At 41.8% G+C, this 17,610-nt stretch overlaps 3 protein-coding genes across 3 annotated transcripts; 1 reads left to right on the forward strand and 2 right to left on the reverse strand.

The window, feature by feature from the left end:
* Window positions 1-692: 692 nt before the first annotated feature.
* Window positions 693-9,380, reverse strand: tmprss9 (transmembrane serine protease 9; the record flags this gene model as incomplete). Its single annotated transcript, XM_080859759.1, has 15 exons — window positions 693-854; window positions 1,266-1,402; window positions 1,559-1,824; window positions 2,228-2,396; window positions 2,726-2,839; window positions 2,935-3,184; window positions 4,709-4,851; window positions 5,793-6,067; window positions 6,162-6,327; window positions 8,073-8,186; window positions 8,285-8,326; window positions 8,438-8,613; window positions 8,803-8,870; window positions 8,970-9,097; window positions 9,254-9,380. The coding sequence occupies 15 exons, from the start codon at window positions 9,378-9,380 to the stop codon at window positions 693-695; spliced, it is 2,337 nt and encodes a 778-aa protein (XP_080715885.1).
* Window positions 9,381-11,497: 2,117 nt separating this feature from the next.
* lsm7 (LSM7 homolog, U6 small nuclear RNA and mRNA degradation associated) lies at window positions 11,498-12,934 on the reverse strand. Its single transcript, XM_080832382.1, has 4 exons — window positions 12,912-12,934; window positions 12,570-12,660; window positions 12,218-12,289; window positions 11,498-11,994 (listed from the first exon to the last, which is right to left on the reverse strand). The coding sequence occupies exons 1-4, from the start codon at window positions 12,915-12,917 to the stop codon at window positions 11,852-11,854; spliced, it is 312 nt and encodes a 103-aa protein (XP_080688508.1). The 5' UTR covers window positions 12,918-12,934; the 3' UTR covers window positions 11,498-11,851.
* A 447-nt stretch (window positions 12,935-13,381) lies between these two features.
* On the forward strand, window positions 13,382-15,855 carry LOC308383099 (kelch-like protein 24). Its single transcript, XM_080860694.1, has 3 exons — window positions 13,382-14,372; window positions 14,570-14,978; window positions 15,352-15,855. Exons 1-3 carry the CDS (start codon window positions 13,412-13,414, stop codon window positions 15,656-15,658), a joined length of 1,677 nt encoding a protein of 558 aa, XP_080716820.1. The 5' UTR covers window positions 13,382-13,411; the 3' UTR covers window positions 15,659-15,855.
* The last annotated feature ends 1,755 nt before the right edge of the window (window positions 15,856-17,610 follow it).

Consider the following 17,610-nt stretch of genomic DNA (forward strand, 5'->3'; position numbering starts at 1 on the left):
TAGGAGGGTGTTAACAATATTCTTTGATATAAAGTCCCAAAAAGTTGTAGGTATGCCAGCATGGTCCATGTTCAGGTTCAGGTCTATTTTTAACAGTAGCTGGCGTGTTAAACCATTTCAACCCATAAATTGTAATTTTTTGCAAAAAAAATGGTAATTATGTCAATATTAACGCCAATATTGATGTGTTTCATCACAGTTCAGTCATATTTAGTTTACAGCTTTAAAAAAAGGGGCACTACCTCTTTAACAAAAAAAAACATGTTAAATAGAGAACTCTCTTGAATGAAAAATAAAGGATAAGATGTAATGGTAAATGTTACAGTTTAATAAATAAAAATTTCATAACAAACATCCTTAAACTAATTTATTATCATCAAACACCAACACAGTGATTCAAATTATATTATGAGAGCACCACAAAAATCCCTTTGATTCCTGCATCCTGAGTACCAAAATCTGATGTCATATCGATACAGATGCATTATATCCAGAGCTGATCATGTTTAAGACTGACTTCATACATTATGGAGAATTAATAAATAAGGGATACAATTGTTACAGTATAGTAAATGCTCTGACACTGCATTACAACAAGGCAAAAACATTGATTCACAGTGGTCAGAGCAAATTCAGTGAGTGAGCTAAGGGAGAAATTCCCACAGTATAATGGCCGTTGCAGTGTAGCGTCCTTAAAATGGAAGGTATTTTGATATCCATTCCCTGATGGCTGTAACGCGTAGAGAAACGCTTGGGAAGCCACTCCGTGTACAGCTCTGGCTCCAGCTGCCCACCCCAGCCACAAACCAGCGACCAAGATGCTCCCGGCAGGTAAGGGGACCCCCTAGTCCTCCCTGCCAAAGAAAAAAAACACAATTCAAATCCCCAGACAATGTCATCATATGTATTGTTCTGTGCAATACATCCGACTGTATACAAATTAAAGCGACATGTAATTGAACACTCAATGATCTTAGTAGATGTCCATTGACGAGGTTCATAAGAACAACAAATGTGGCTGAGATGAGCTCCAGTGGAGGACTAACTCTATCTCAAAGCACATTAGGGTTAAGTTTCTCAGTCAAAATAGTGGGAGTGGAACAAATATAAGCACACATTCATTGTAAATGTTTTTTTTTTTGGGTTAAAAAATAGACAACGGTAAAACAATGGTAAAAGAGGTTTCTTTTGACACCCACAAAAAATAAGTGTTTTTCGTCAGCTGTCAGTAGTGTAATATAACTAAGGCCTAATTCATTGCTCACCAGACACAGATCTCTGTTACCATCCATGGATCCAGCACATATCATTCTCTCTGGCAGACCTTCAGCATAGGACCTCTGGCACGCTGTCTGGTCAATAATGTTGACTCTGACTTTCTGCAACAGACTGGCTTGTTTGCCTGTGGGAAAGTGTTTGTGTTTGAGAGAAAACAGCATCTTTACAGAAATCGTAAAAAACAAATGGGCTACAGGGTTATATGAGGGGCCCTGTTTAACTACTCAGATCAGACTCCCAACATTATTACAACATGATGATTCCGATCATTGCCTCTCACCTTTGTCGGCCATCGCTCCCCATCCAGTGACGTAGCATTCTGTGTTCTCATTGAAGACATGGAGAGGTGACGGCAGGCAAACAGGCTGTATGGTGTAGGACCTCGGTGCTGGGATAGACAGTTCTACAAGAGCCACATCGAAGTCCTTGCCGGTGCTGTTATAGCCAGTATGGATGATGATCCGCTGCACAGGTATTACTAGGGCACCCAGTCCAGGATGAAACACTGAGCCCAGACTCACCGCCCAGCCATTTGGGCTCAAATCCCTACAAAGAAAAGGAGAGGGGAAGCTATTGTTAAACTGGGTTTTGAGTTCAAAGGTGGTGCAAATAAACATTGTACATATTAGAATAAAACTGAGTAGGTCGAACAGCTTTCAGTCAACATTATTACTCAAATTCATTTTAATATACATCTTTAACACAAAGGGAACAAATGTAAACCACATTAGGGTACTATTTTTACCTATGAATTAATGTGGAATATTTAACAATGTATTCTTACTTACAGGAGAAGTACATAGTTTTATTCATTACTTGTGGTAATGCACAGTGAAAATTAAACATTAAGTTAGACCCCAAAATGTGGCTCCTACTAATCTCTTCGGCCATCTTGGGCCCTCTGCCCTCAGAAGTGACTGCAGTTTAACTATTAACTAGACTATCGTACCTGTTGAAGCAGTGCCCTGCAGTCAGAAGCCATTTGCTGTGAATGAGTGTGGCTACACAGCTATGAGAGCGCTGGAACTGGAGACTGCCCACCCACGGCCACTCCCCCCGCTGAGCCGGCCCCACACCCACTGCTCGCTCATGCCGCTCTGCAGGGCGCTTCCCGCAGTCTGGGCGGGGGAATTGGGTTCAGAAAATATGTTAATTGCATCTGCATGGTGCGGAGCCGGGATGGAATTTACGGGCTTCCTTAACCAGCAGAACAACTATTTTATTAGCTGTGGATTTAGCTAATGAGTATAATTGCTGTAAGAGGAAGTGGAACAAATGTGTTAAGCCAACTGGCTTCAGAAGGCTTTATATACGTATATATGGCTTTTACACAATGAATGTGTTGCTGTAGCTCGGCTTTTATGTAAAGTGTTACCAAGTAATAACAAGATTACGGTTTTTGTTCAGATGTCATGGTTGACCATCTCAAAAAGTTTGGTTTGCTCACCACATTTCCTTTCATCTGATTCATTTGGGCAGTCAGGGACATTGTCACATTCAGGGTTTATTTTGACAACACACTTTCCAGACCCACAGTTAAAGGCACCACTGCAGTTGTTTCCTGCATAGAGGGGAATAATTGTTATGTCATTGTAACCCGTTATGTAAGGCACTGTTTCACTCTTCAACTTTACGTAACCTTTGAAAGACTATTACCTGTCGTAATGAGAGGTGAGGATGGCGTTTTTGCCATGTACTCAAGAACACGAGTAGCATTCGGCAGAGCTGAGGAGATCTGGACTTTGTCTGGGTTGGCGTAGTGTAGGATCCAGTTGCGTAGCTCAGTGACTCGTGAGTAAACCCCTGGCTTGTTGACCTGAGCACAGCCCACTCCCCAGCTCACCACACCAGCCAGGAAAAACCGGCCAGGAGACTCCTCACACACCAGCGGCCCTCCTGAGTCACCCTGTAGGTAAGAACATTAGATATTGACATCCAATATGGTGAATGCTTCTTAGCTGTCACAACCTGACCCTGGTGGAATGAATGGAAGTCCCAGTCATTGTGACAAGACAACAGCAATGGATACCTGTCTTTTAACTACCCCTATCCCAGCCATTTGTTGTATTATTCCCAAGTACTGAAAACTATAAGTGTTATTACAGGTGTCATACATTTAAGAGGCTGCAGTTCCAACTGATTTTCTGAGTCCAGTTTTATTAATATATATATAAATAAATTAATATTTATATATAAATATATATATATATTGGTATATTAGATATCAGATTTTGTACAAAATGTTTTTTTTTTTCAATACTGATCATGGAGGTTGGATGACTCTAAAATGAACCAGTCATTATATAGCTGGAATGTCAGTCCAGTCTAAACATTACTGCAAAGTCATATGTTTTGAAAACATGCTCCCTGTTGAAAGGTATAATTATATGCAATCTTTTATTATTTATCTACCGGTATCTATTGATATATATCTTGCCTTCAAGCAGGATTCATGGTAGCGTGGCCGAGCGGTCTAAGGCGCTGGATTAAGGCTCCAGTCTCTCCGGAGGCGTGGGTTCAAATCCCACCGCTGCCAATCATTTTTTCCCCCCCTGTCCATAGCATATTGTGAAAGAACTGGTCTAATCATTGACATCTTAATCATCTGGTCTGGTCTTCCTTCACATTACTAACACACTAATATCATAACATCATATACCATGATATGGTGCAAACCACAGATGTGAACTAATCAACAACTGCAACCTAGACACTACCTACTGTAAACAGGATGTATCACAACTACACTATGCAAGATATTATCGACTGACTTGCTATATTTTCTGCATGGATATTGTAGTTGCGGGAGGGTATCAATTAATAGAATCCTCTAAACCTGTGGAAATAATCTTCTATATCTGCCGTGGGATTGCCAGTCTCTTCTGGACTTCTGTGGGTTCCAACCCAAATGCTGCCCGTGAGGGTTTGACTGCTTCTCACAGACAACACCCTTACTTTCATGGCGATCAATATCATGATACATAGCCAATCATAAAACCATATTTGACTGACCAGATTTGATTCTTTTTAACATTTGAAACAAGAGCTATAAAGTAAAATAATAAAATGCTTAACTGATGAAATATTTAAATAAAATATTCCTTTTGCTTGTCTACTAAATTTTTAGTAGACAAGCAAAAGGAATATCATTTGAAGGAAATCACACTTTCAGTTGTGTAGTAATGTAAAAAGCAAAAAAAGTACCAACTGTACTTGGAAAGCACAAGTAGCCATATACACACATGTGTGCATCAACGGAGCCAAGACAGTTGACTGGACAGCCTTTGATTAATATAATATTATTTCCATTACATTTGCATTTTTTTTAATGCCCAAGTTCTATAGGGAGACTTGCGACCACTATGTGGAAGCTAATGGGTATCCAAATAAACAATAAACAATAGGTTGTGTGATCCTCACTGCAACGTACCTGGCAGGAGTCTACCCTTCCTTGCAAGAAGCCAGCACACATCATGTTGTTTGTGATAGTTCCTTGGTATACAGATGATTTATTGCAGATCCTCGAGTCTATGATTTTCACCACTGCTTTCTGAAGCACAGGAGGAACGTCATCTGCACAAAAAGTGAAAGAACCGTTTGAATGGAAAAAATGAATACACCTAATATCTCAAATCCATTCGATGTTTACTGGGGTCCACTGCTGGTTCTGGCCTATTAAATCACCTGAAACTTAATAGTAATATCTGTATTCACTAATAATTTGAAATTTGAAATAATTTGAAAATGATCTGGCATAATGTTGAGAATAAGAGGATCAGACAACTCCCGTGTCCACAGAACATGGGTCAGTGGGTGGGTGAAGACGTAAGCTGCAAGTTGTGTGTAGGTGTTGGCTCATTAAAACATATTTTGTCTGGATGTAAAACAAGCCTGACCCAGGGTTGCTACACATGAAGACTAATCAGGTGAGAAAAGAATAAGTGTGTTTGTTCAGAATTAGTACAACACGCACCAACCAAAATAATTCTCAGGACTGTTTATAATAGATCAATTTATAATAAAATTGTATTTTCATCAAAACGACAGCGAGAGAGAGAAAATAAGATACGCCATACCCTCCCACCCCTTACCCTGCACAGCCTGAGGTACATATGTGAAATATTTTCAAAGTGTATCTTGAGGTGTGTCTGTTGGTGTACGGGACCCCAGACACAACTGTTGAGCCTTCTGGAGGTGTCATGGGCCTAATTCAATGAAACACTGGCGAAGGGAGGTGTCCACTACAAGACAACTCCAGTGACATTGTTCAATTGACATTGTGAAGTATTTTTAAGTATCGATATGATGGTGGTAGTGCACCATGTTGTTATAATGCTTAGGCTAGGTTGGTGGGTATGAGTATTTGCATGTGACAGTGACAGGTTTAAGCCGGTGTGGGACTCAGTCCCCAACTAATAGCACAAGGAATTTAACATCTTTTCTTGCATATAACTCAAATGTATTGCATGGACGAAACAATTCTACTGACCAATAGTCTCCGTATTAGTACTCACTGTTGAACTGATTGAGAGCACCCCAGCCGGACACCATGCATTTCTGCCCAGGGCTGAAGACGTGTGCTGAGGAGGGCAGACAGACGGGCTGCACATACTGGTTGAAGGTTATGGGGCTCTCCAGTTCCAGCACGGTCACATCGTTGTCAGTGGTCATGGGGTTGTAACCTGGAGACACAATCAGGGACTTGATATTCACCGTGGCAACCTCTGTTTCCTCTCCATTCACCAGACTGGCCCCTATAAGTGCTGTCCAGACTTTGGGGTCATTCTCACTGCATGATTAAAGAAGAGAAACAGAGAGGCTAAGACAATGTTCAATGCAACAGCACAACAAAAGCCTTAATTTTTCCTGAAAGATTCCCTCACCTTTCAAAGCAGTGGGCAGCGCTGACAAGCCAGCGGCTGTTGATGATAGACGCCCCACAGGTGTGACGGCCATGTAACCTAAGGCTGACCTGCCAGGGCAGCTCTCCACGGCGAGCATCCTCACCCCCAACCACACGACTGCCCATAGCTGGACGGTTGCCACAGGCTGCGAGTAAGGAAGAACCACAACAGTGAACCTCACAGCTGCTATTGAGTGTTTGTGACGAGATGGTGAAAGAGTTCACAGAAGTGTTTCCAGTAGGGATGCACCGATCCGATATTTGTATCGGTATCGGTACCGATATTGAAGACATTTCTAGATCGGGTATCGGGTATTTTTTTTTTTTTTTTTATGTTTATGTATATAGGTAGTGTATTATGAGTGCACGTTGCTATTAGTAGCTAGCATGCTAAACGGAGATTAAGTAATGTCCTGATGTTGATTCGCTCTAATAAAGATGGGTTCATCCTGTTAAGATTTCGACTGGATGAGCTATGAATGAGATTCATGTTGCCTTGTGTAATGTCCACAATTATATGTATCGAGTAATATTAGTTGTGTAATTGTTATTGTGTAGCAATAACTCATGTTAAAGTAATTCATTGCAGTGCTAATTAGTCCCCATTCTCATTGCAGACACTCACATATGTAGGATCACATGCATCGTCATGTAATGGAAATTGATGAATGCACATTAAAGGGGGATAAAGAATACTGCTTTGGTAATCGTGGGTCTTTTAACAGACTAGAACCAGCAAATACATTAACAGGTCACCATGCTGAGCCTCTACAATGTAACGTAAAAGTTGGCGCTAGCGGATATATGATTGCTAACTAATATGAACACTAGCGCTAGTTAGAACGTACATTATTTGTGATTATTTTTGTTTGTTATGTTATGAATTGATAGTGATGACTAGACATGATGTCAAGTAGCAAATGAGCATGCACTCCTCATTTCTCCCTCTCGCACGTGTGGTCACACACATACACACAGTTACCAGTTTCGCGCTGTTTTTTTATATCGGTATCGGATCGGTATCGGCCGATACTAAGCCTCAGATATCAGTATCGGTATCGGAGGTGAAAAAAGTGGATCGGTGCATCCCTAGTTTCCAGCAATATTCACATATACACACACCTTACTAATGTGAGCCTAGGGTACCCCGTGATCACTAATGATAAATAGTTAGTACCCATACACTGCTTTTTTTAGATGTAATGCATAAACAATAATATATTATATTATATTTTTATCATAACATAATTATTTAGATTTTGTTAAAGTTTATGTTTACTGTATCCATGCACACTGACAGGCCTCTATGGTGTTGAATGAGCCACTGTACCTCTATGGTGTTGAGTGAGCCAGTGTACTGAACTCTATGGTGTTGAATGAGCCACTGTACCTCTATGGTGTTGAGTGAGCCAGTGTACTGAACTCTATGGTGTTGAGTGAGCCAGTGTACTGAACTCTGTGGTGTTGAGTGAGCCAGTGTACTATGGTGTTGAGTGAGCCAGTGTACTGAACTCTATGGTGTTAAGTGAGCCAGTGTACTAGGCCACTATGGTGTTGAGTTAGCCAGTGAACTAGGCCACTATGGTGTTGAGTGAGCCAGTGTACTGAACTCTATGGTGTTAAGTGAGCCAGTGTACTAGGCCACTATGGTGTTGAGTGAGCCAGTGTACTAGGCCACTATGGTGTTGAGTTAGCCAGTGTACTATGGTGTTGACTCACCAGTGTACTGAACTCTATGGTATTGAGTGAGCCAGTGTACTGAACTCTATGGTGTTGAGTGAGACAGTGTACTGAACTCTATGGTGTTGAGTGAGCCAGTGAACTGAACTCTATGGTGTTGAGTAAGCCAGTGTACTGTACTCTATGGTGTTGAATGAGCCACTGTACTCACAGCAATCAGCTTCATCAGAACCATCAGCACAATCAGGAATGGAGTCACACTCTGGGTTCCGCTTGGTTACACACTCTCCATCGCGACAGACGAAAGTGTTACTGGGGCAGATGTCTGCGGGAAAAAAATGAAATAAAATAGTATTCAGAAGGTCAAAACGGTCAAAAGGCTCCTATGGTTTGATTTAAAAAGTAAATACTTGTAAGTCATACTTGTGTCATCTCCGATGTTAAAAAAAGACTTCCCACTGGCCCCTGGAAAATAAATCAAAAGCACATAATGAATTGTTGACAAAGTAAGAATAGAAGACCACAAACATCTCTAACACATTGCATTGAATCGCACATAGAAATGCAGATTCTAACCAAGAAGTGTGATGCCGTGAATCTCTCCAAACTCTGGTACTGTAAGTGTCTTCCCATTGAAGAGCGTCTGCAGGCCTGCTCTCAGCAGCTCCTGGATGTATATGTTGGAGTACTGTTGTGCCTTGGATACACTAAAGACCAGTCGAAATGTTGCCATCGTATTTCCCTTGATGTTTCTGTGGCAGGTGAACACTGAGTGAGTGAACCTCTTTACATTCACACATAACAGTGTTTAAGTCTGATCTAGTTATTACAATATTGTGAACACATGTTATATATGTTATAAATTACAGTGTATGTTATGAGCATTGTTAAAGATTGAATACTTCAAATTTGACGAGAATGAAAGTCCTTTCTTGACTTACCCATAAGCGATAATTTCACAATCAACAAAATGATTTGCTAACGATGAGGCAAGGAAGATATGTTTTATCTGTAAAATAATTGTTATTTTAGCTGGGTGTTTTTTTTCCAGCAAAATCTATAAATGTAACAAATGATAAGTACAACAGCTAAATGCATGGTATATCACCTTGTTTTTCATAGTGGCTGATAACACCTCAGAGAAAGTTGATGAGTCATCTTGAAGATCAGTGTCATATTTAAGTCCTTTCAATTCCACCGTCTCCATGAAATAATGTTGCTCTTGTACCAAATACGCTAAAAACGAGATTATCCACAGTGTTTTAGGCTACTCAAAAACATGAAAAACAAACATGTAATGAAGGAAATTACAATTCTGGAGAAGTAGGCCACTTTTCATCACCACGGAGCTCCACAGCTCAATATTTTACAGAAAAGCAAACTGAAACTCACCAATCAAAAAACCAATGAACACCCCTAGCAAGAGAAAGATGAAGATGACCGCCGGTGCGACACATCTTTGGTAAGGAAAGGGTGAAGAGGCAGCATGGTCTCTGTCCACATTCTTCTTCATATCCATTTCAATCTAGGGGCAATTCACAGCATTAACCCTTATCATCCTTCTTTCAGTCTCAAGAGCTCCTGACCTGCACCAAAATAAATCGGAGCATGAGGCTTTAAAATCACAACAGACACCACAGTCTTTCACAGATTCTGTCAGTGTTACAGAAGCCATCACCTCGGGGGGACAGTGACGCGTTTGTATTATTTCATACACGGTTACTTTCAGTGAAACTGGGCACAGCCCCGCGAAAAAAAGAATAAACATTCATGAAAGTCATATCCACTTACCAGTGCCATACCAAGGAAGTCAAAGGCCTTTGAGAATAGTTCCCATTCCCACAAGCTTTTTTCCTCGTTTATGTAGCAAATGTAACTTCACAGTGTGAAAAGGTCCTGTTGCCAAATGCAAAGATATAAATGAGTAGTCTGCCCATTTACAAAACTTTCAATTAACTGAATCGTTCTCATTCTTCAAACAAAATGCTACATCTGTGTAGCTTACTATCCTCTTGACGAACATGTCCTAACATTATTATAACTTTGTGATGATGGCCTAATAGGTGCCATATGTCCCGTCAAACTATAAAGACCAAATGGCACAACTAATGATACACTTACCTAAATAATTCCTTCTGTCGTTGACGAGAATCAAAAGATGAACACATGGAGACTGGGCCACTGAAAATGTAACACCACTATTATACCAATCAGTGGGCGTGAAGTTAAACGGTGAAGTGGTACACGTAAGACTGTCTCAGGTTGCCTATAGCCCTCCCGTTATTGTTAGCTCTAAATCTTCAACTGTTTAAATACTCAATGAAGAACATATCAGTGCAAACTCTGTTATTTGAACAATTGGGTGGATTGGAAACATTCTATAAATAGTTTGGTTTCGCACAGATTACAGCCTCATTGCTGACCACTTTACATACACCCTTCATGCTACCAGACACCCTGCAAACATGGGCTGTATAATCAATTAGGGCTAGTCTGTTAAAAACGAAGGCTTAAAACGACACACCCTGAGATTTAAAGGGTCTCATTACGGAAAATGTTTGAGCAAATGTTTGTGTATATTAGAAGCGGAAACACATAGGCTTCATTAGCCTGCTATTCAACTGCATTAAAAACATTTGATTATTTAGAGTTATGAAGAATATCCATAAAATATCATTACTGGGGGGGGGGGGGGGGGGGGGGGGGGAATCCACTTTTGCTTCATGACCCTCTTTTCTCAACGTTGGTTGGCTGCCTTCTTAAGCTTTGCTTCAATCTTCCCCATCAGTTCCAGTAACAGTGCACTGCTTTGTGCCCAGTATACCTCCACCGGGGCACTTCGTCTAGCCCAAAACCATTGTGCCAAGGAGAAAAGCTGTGAGATACAATGTCTCAGCTTTACTCCGAAATAAAACAGGCTACTGTATCCCTCCTCGTACGCACCATTTGACTCGTTTCTCTTGAAACATCAGAAGAAATTCATATTGTCCAAAGCACATATGACAAAGAGACTGACAATCCTGATAGGATGAAATCTCTCACATTTGGAATGAACAGGATCAACATCCACTATCCTCCTATCAACCCTTCAAGTTAATAGTATACTGTTAAAGCAGGACCACAACACATATTTTTCGATCCCAGTGTGATGTTTACATTGAAAATACACACACACGACTTGGATCAGTTGGTATACACATAATGTGGCAATGCCAAACGGTTTCAATGAACCCTAAATAGGTTAAGGGGGGGGGGGATAAACATAAAAGTAAGTGCCGTCCTTTAGTGCCAAGCAGAATCTCTGCTTAGCACACCCTGTGGCCCAGGGCTCTTTTGACATATGCAGGGGAGGCTGAGACAGTGTCTGGATGTAGGATGACTATAAACTCAAAATCATGAACTGTACATGACCTAGTGGAAGATGTAACATCTGAGACACAGGGAGATAAAATGATTTGTATAGTAAATTACCCAGGATTGCCACTCTGGCAGACTGAAATTAATTTGTGACATTTCAGCAAATATCCTGTAGTTGCTCAGTCACTCTCGCACGCACACACCTACATTATAACTTTCAATAATGGTTCACTTGAGTACAACAGTCACCAACCCCCCAAAAATCTGAGGACTGTGCAGTTTATGAAAGATCAATTTAATTGTAAACTAGTTTCACTTCCAAAAAATTGGACACTTCAAAAATGTCTTCATCAAAAAGACGGAGAGAAAAAAAATGACAACAGGGAAATGTCTGATACAATTATCCAAAACAGACAGGCCAGAACTAAAACACTCCATTGCATAAATTGTGAGACACTGAAACAAACATTTTTACTCCAATTCCAAGGTACAAATAAAAGTTGAGCAAAGTCTTGAGCACTAGCATGATTTCAGCCATAACTCAACGGGAGGTCTGTCAAACAAAAAAGTTAACATCTAACTCTATCTAAAGAAAATGATGTGCATCTGAGCTTTATGAGGTTCTTCAGAGTTCTAGCCATCCTGTTGTTGAACGAAGGGGTTTGGAATGGCCTCCATGCCATCCTGGGGACAGATGAGCACGACAGAGGTCCCTCGACACACCACTAACCCCAGCTGCCGAGTGTCTTCAGTTAGTTTGTACTGGTCGTCAGGGTCTGCATTAGGACACAAGCATGCAGTTGGGTTAGAGCAAGAATAAGAGGAAACTGTGGAGGTCCAGTATTTTGAAAACTGTAATGTACACCTGACAGGCAGGAACTCGCACACATTTAGAGAGTACTTTTGCTCTGCATTGTACCCAAGAAGACAAGTTCTACAAAAGTTATGTTTACAAACTGATAGGTTCATAACCAAGTTGGATACCCCCACTCCACTTACCGCGCATGTATTCGATAGTGCCATCCAATACGAGGTTTAACAAAGGGTCGAAGCCTTTCAAGACACCACTTGCTGCCATGAGAGAACATGGGAAACATTTCACTGTTAAGGTAGAACCGCCAAGCAGCCCGGAAGCATTTAGAGCATTAAGTTATTAGCAAGACACTTTACCCCTCCATGTGCAGGATAAACTGATAATGGCTGTTGCTACGTAGGTTGATAACATTATCTTACTTTACATGAAGTGCGAGTATAGCTGCCTTACAGTGCAAGCAAACTGTGAATTCATGTGATGCTACAATGCTGTGCTAATGCTAATCCGCTAGTACATAACACAGTTGAATTATCTTACCTTCTCGTCCACCTTGGAATTTCACTCTGATGGGCTTATCGATGTATTTCGTCAGGTCGAATATACTTTCTTTCTTCTTCTTCTCTTTGTCCTACAACAGAAATACCCATGTCACTCTCTTAAGCTGAGCTGTATTACTTAGCGTGCTTGCTAGCCCGCTAGCTAGCTACCTTGCCCATTAACTAGTCCACTACACATCAGAGTAAAACATGCATGCAAACTTGGAATGTGTTTACAGGACAGCTGTTTTTCATGTAAAGTCGTAAACAACCTAAATAAATCTGCCTTTTGATGCTTATAGAATTGCTAATTCATTAAAGTCAATTGAGAAGACGAACTCACCGCCATGTTCAAATCTAAGAAGACCGCCCCTTTTGGGAATTCAACTTTGACCCCATCGGTTCTTGGGTATAAAGCATGCCTCATACATACATTTATGTGACAATTTTGTGATGATGTAACACAATTGTTTGCGTATACGTATAGTGTTAGTTAAACGTAGTATAACATTTTGTAAATTGTATGGACATGATAGTAACTGTAGCCTAAGCAGTACCATACATAACATATTGTAGCCTAAGCATTATGAAGATGTAGCATGCACACATTTGATTTTGAGGTGAACAAGACACGTTTATTCTATAAACTATTGCTTTTAGTTGTAAATATCTTGTCTGAAAACCAAGTTATGTCCTCTGATGAATGAATTATGCATGGCCAACTGAGGGTTATATTTAGCTCTTGTTTTCAAACACAGTGACCCCATTACTCAGCTGAGTAAGTTGGCAAACACTTGCTGCATGAATACCTTTGCCTGCAGCCTGTGAAGTTGGACCACTAAAATGGCTTGCAAAGTGAAAGAGGGGGAGAATTCTGGACTCATTGTAGGAGATCTTCTAGTGGCACATGCCAAGACTGATGTGGGATTAGGGGACGATGTGGTGCCTGACACAGTCCTTTACGTGGAGACAGAGTCTTTCTTCGTGAACCGAAAAAAAATGGCAGACCTTAGTCCATACTTCCGTGCTCTGTTCTATGGTGGCGGGAAAGAGAGCTCTAAAAAACACATTGGGATTAAAGGAGTACATGAAGAACAGTTCCGCGTACTCATGGAATTTACTGAGACTCTTAAACTACCTCTAAATAGACAAAATGTTCTGGGAATCTTGGAGACAGCTGACTTCCTTCAGCTGGAAAAGGCCAGGCTGCTTTGTTGTAAGTTCCTGGAGAGGGAGCTACACCTCAGTAACTGTTTGGGCATGATGGCTTATGCTTGGCAGTTAGGCTGTTCACAGCTCTATGCTGCAGCCAGAGATGTGGCCCTTACCCACCTACCTGCCATAGCATCTGACGAAGACTTCCTGTATCTCTCAAAGGAGAGTGTGGCAGATCTCCTTGCTAGTGATGACCTATACGTACTAAGAGAGGACATGGCCTTTGAGGTGGCTCTGCGCTGGGCGACCTTTGACCCCAGTAGGGAGGATGACTTCATGGAGCTGATTGGACTGGTGCGGCCAGAGTCCCTGACCCTTCCCTACCTCACAGAGCTACTGACCCGGCTCAAGGGCTCTGACCCCCGTGCCAAGCTCATCTGCAAGCTCAACAACAACATCCCTGCCAGCTGGAATGCAGGACGTTCCGTGCCTCGGAGTCGTTCGAGAGAATCGCTGTTTATGATTGGTGGGCCACATGTGGATGTTGATGCACAGCCACTGTATCAGTTCACCCCGCGGACCAGCAGGTGGCAGTGCTGCGCTCCACTTCAGAGACAAAAACTCACCCAGTACTCAGTTGCAGCAGTAGGTAAGTGTCTTTCTCTAAAAAAAAGTGGGTAACATGCAACCAGCCTAACTCATCTGAATTACAGTTAATGTCATATGGCCAGAAGGTAACAGTTAAACCATACAATACATTATACATATTGAATTTCTGAAATATGCATATTGTAAATTACCAGTATCATCAAACGAATGAACGTTAATAATATTTTTGTCTCTTAGAGGACAATGTGGTGGTCACAGGTGGCTACTTCCGTGAGATTGGGTGGTACAGCGTGGACTGGGTACAAATGTACCAGTGTGGAAACAAACGCTGGGTGGATGGACCTGCGCTGCTGAAGTCTAGACGCAGCCACTGCTCAGTTGGGGTGGGCAACAGGCTGTACGTGATGGGCGGCAGCATGGACGAGGGAGTTGTGGATGACATGGAGGTGCTTGTGCTGGGATCAGATGCCTGGGAGGAGGCGAGCCCCATGGTGCGAGCAGTGGAGAGAGCAGCAGTGGCCACCATGGGCTGCTGCATCTATGTGGCCTGTGGGCTGGATGAGATGGGGGAGGTGTTCAGTGGGATTCAGCGCTATCAGATGAAGACTGACCAATGGGATGTGGTCTCGTGGTGCCCTCATCCACGGTATGTACAGCCTTTTCCATTTGCCTTTTCCTTAAAGGTTAATATGGGGTTTGATAAGGTATGGGCTATACCCTTTCCAGTTGTCTAGATGCAGATAGTTCTTTTCAGCTTAAACTGCACAGAGTACCTGTTTTCAGAATACAGGATGAATGCTGGCTAGGGCCTCTGATTTTGCAATTACAGAATCTACTGAAAGTGAATCAGAGGTTTACTATGAAATTGCACAGTACACCTATGAAGTGCAATGTGACCCTACCAGTTAGTCTAGCACCATCTTTTTTTGCATTTGAGGCAAGTTCTATCAAGAGCTGTGTGACTGAGGGCAATCCCCCACCTACATTTATGGTTGACTGGCCTGCACTTCCTCCTTCAGCTATGATTTTCTGGCGACGGAACTGAATGGAGCTCTCTACCTCTTTGGAGGACTGGCATTGCGACTGGATATTGAAACCGATGAGTGGACCTTACTGGAGGAGGGGTGCCTGGACAGGAAGTTTTTCACTGGTTGTGCCACTGCCAGCGGGCAAATCTACCTGTTAAGTGAGCAAAAGATGAAGAACGCCATTCCCAACATGGTTCTCCTTGATCCTTACATTGACACTTGCATAGAAGTAGATGATGCAATACCTTGCCCTGTCCCTGTACATGGATGTGTCACCATCCGTATGATAGACTGTTGAAACAGAAACATGAAACTCTGACGACATTTTCTAACTTTTGTGCTCTCTTGGAGATTATATGGCAATATTTCTTTCAGCTCTTGTCAATCAATCATGTAATTTTTTAAGCACTGCCTAGTTTTACTAGACTGTGCTGATGGTTTGGGCACAAGTTTGTTAACAGATGTCCAGCACTAAACATAGAGAAGAGAACAAAGGAGTGGTTTAGAAGAAAGTCTGTGCATGTCCTTGAGTGGCCCTGCCAGAGCCCAGACCTGAATCCAATTAAACATCTGTGGAAAGAGCTGAAAATGGCTGTGTATCAATGCTCCCAATCCAACCCGACAGAGCTTGTGTGTGTTCACTGTGTGTGTTCACTGGGTGCTGTGTGTGTCACTACCCTGGATGGGTCAAATGCAGAGGTGGAATTCAAAGTGTGTGTGTCTACACCACCTCTGCCATAGAGTCATTTTCACTTTCATTGCTGTTCATGTGTGTCAGGGTTCCCACGGTACCTGGAAACCATGGAAAACATGGAATTTATTTTTTCATTTTCCAGGTTTGGAAAAGTCATGGAAACTGGGCAAAAGTGAACACTTACATGGAAATTGAAACAGTTGTCCTGGAAAATGTTATTGGATGATGTGAAAAATAGTACTATTGAGCACAGAATTAAGATGCGTTTATAAAAACCTTTACATGTGAACAGCTTTTACTGTTGATAGAAATGGATGATCCCATGTTGTAGATGTAGAGCATGCTCTTGGCATCCTTTCTGGTATATTGGATGTTGGAATTTGATGCAGGCAACCTGGTGAAATGGACTTTAAAAGTATAGTTTCGGATTGGTGGACTTCGGGAATATAGCCAAGAAACGTTACTCGCGATCTCAATAGAAGGGTCAAATACATACATTTTCCAGCCAACATGGGAGCCTTGACATCTACAGTAAAACATCTTACGCAAGTTAGGGTTATTGTTTTAACTGTGTGGTAAACCTGGGTTTATCAATGTTAGGTAGTAAGCAGTGCAATCTTGCTAACTAGCTGGCTGCAACTTGCTGATTTTTACCTTGCTTTTAAAATACTAGAACTATGTTTGATCCCCATATGCAGTTTTACTCATTGACTTTTCCTAAAACCGTGTTATTCACCACATTTAGGGGAGTTTGTTTTGAATGTGGATTCATTAATGATGGTTAGCAAGCACATGCAGGTCTCAGCAGGGACGGGAGGAAGAGAGGGCCGTGGGAGCTGGGTTAGAAACGTGTCCCTAAGGGCCGTACACCAGCACACTGCTTTCTGAGGGCCGTACACCAGCACACTGGGGTGAGAGTAACGGGATCGGTGAAGGGAGAGAGAGACAGGGGATCGGTGGAGAGAGAGAAAGGCAGGGGATCGGTGTAGTAGAGACTTCTAGCCAACTACTAGCATAGGTCAACCTCACAGTTGATTGTTCATCTACAGCTTGTTGCATTATTTCATGCATGAATATTATAAAAAAGACATAATCTCTAAGCATTTACAATGTAGACTTGACTGACACATCTTTTAAATCAAGTAAGTAGTCAGGTGTTCTAGGGGGTTGTGTGTGTGAGGGAAGGGGGCGCTTCAGGGGCCTATAGATGATCACTTTATATGGTACCTGGAAAATCAGGAGGTAGCATGGAATTTTTTTTCAAGGCAAGCGTGGGAACCCTGTGTGTGTGCATGCTTTGTGATATGTTTGCATTTCAGAAAAAAATATTTAAAAATCAGTTTCAAATACAAGTGTTTGTAAAGCCCACCCCCATCCCCCAACACACCAACTGGTGTCTTTTGGCAGTATATTGGCAATGTCATGCTGTGAAAGCTTTTCTTCCATTTTTGCAAGGTATTCCAGCCATGAAACACAGAACTTCATAGTGCATATCCTGGATGGATAGTGGGAAAGACACAGGTGTTTATCTGTCCTTCACATGAGCATAATGCTAT

Source organism: Sprattus sprattus (genome assembly GCF_963457725.1).
Source record: "Sprattus sprattus genome assembly, chromosome: 2".
In the NCBI taxonomy this organism is placed as follows: Eukaryota; Metazoa; Chordata; class Actinopteri; order Clupeiformes; family Clupeidae; genus Sprattus; species Sprattus sprattus.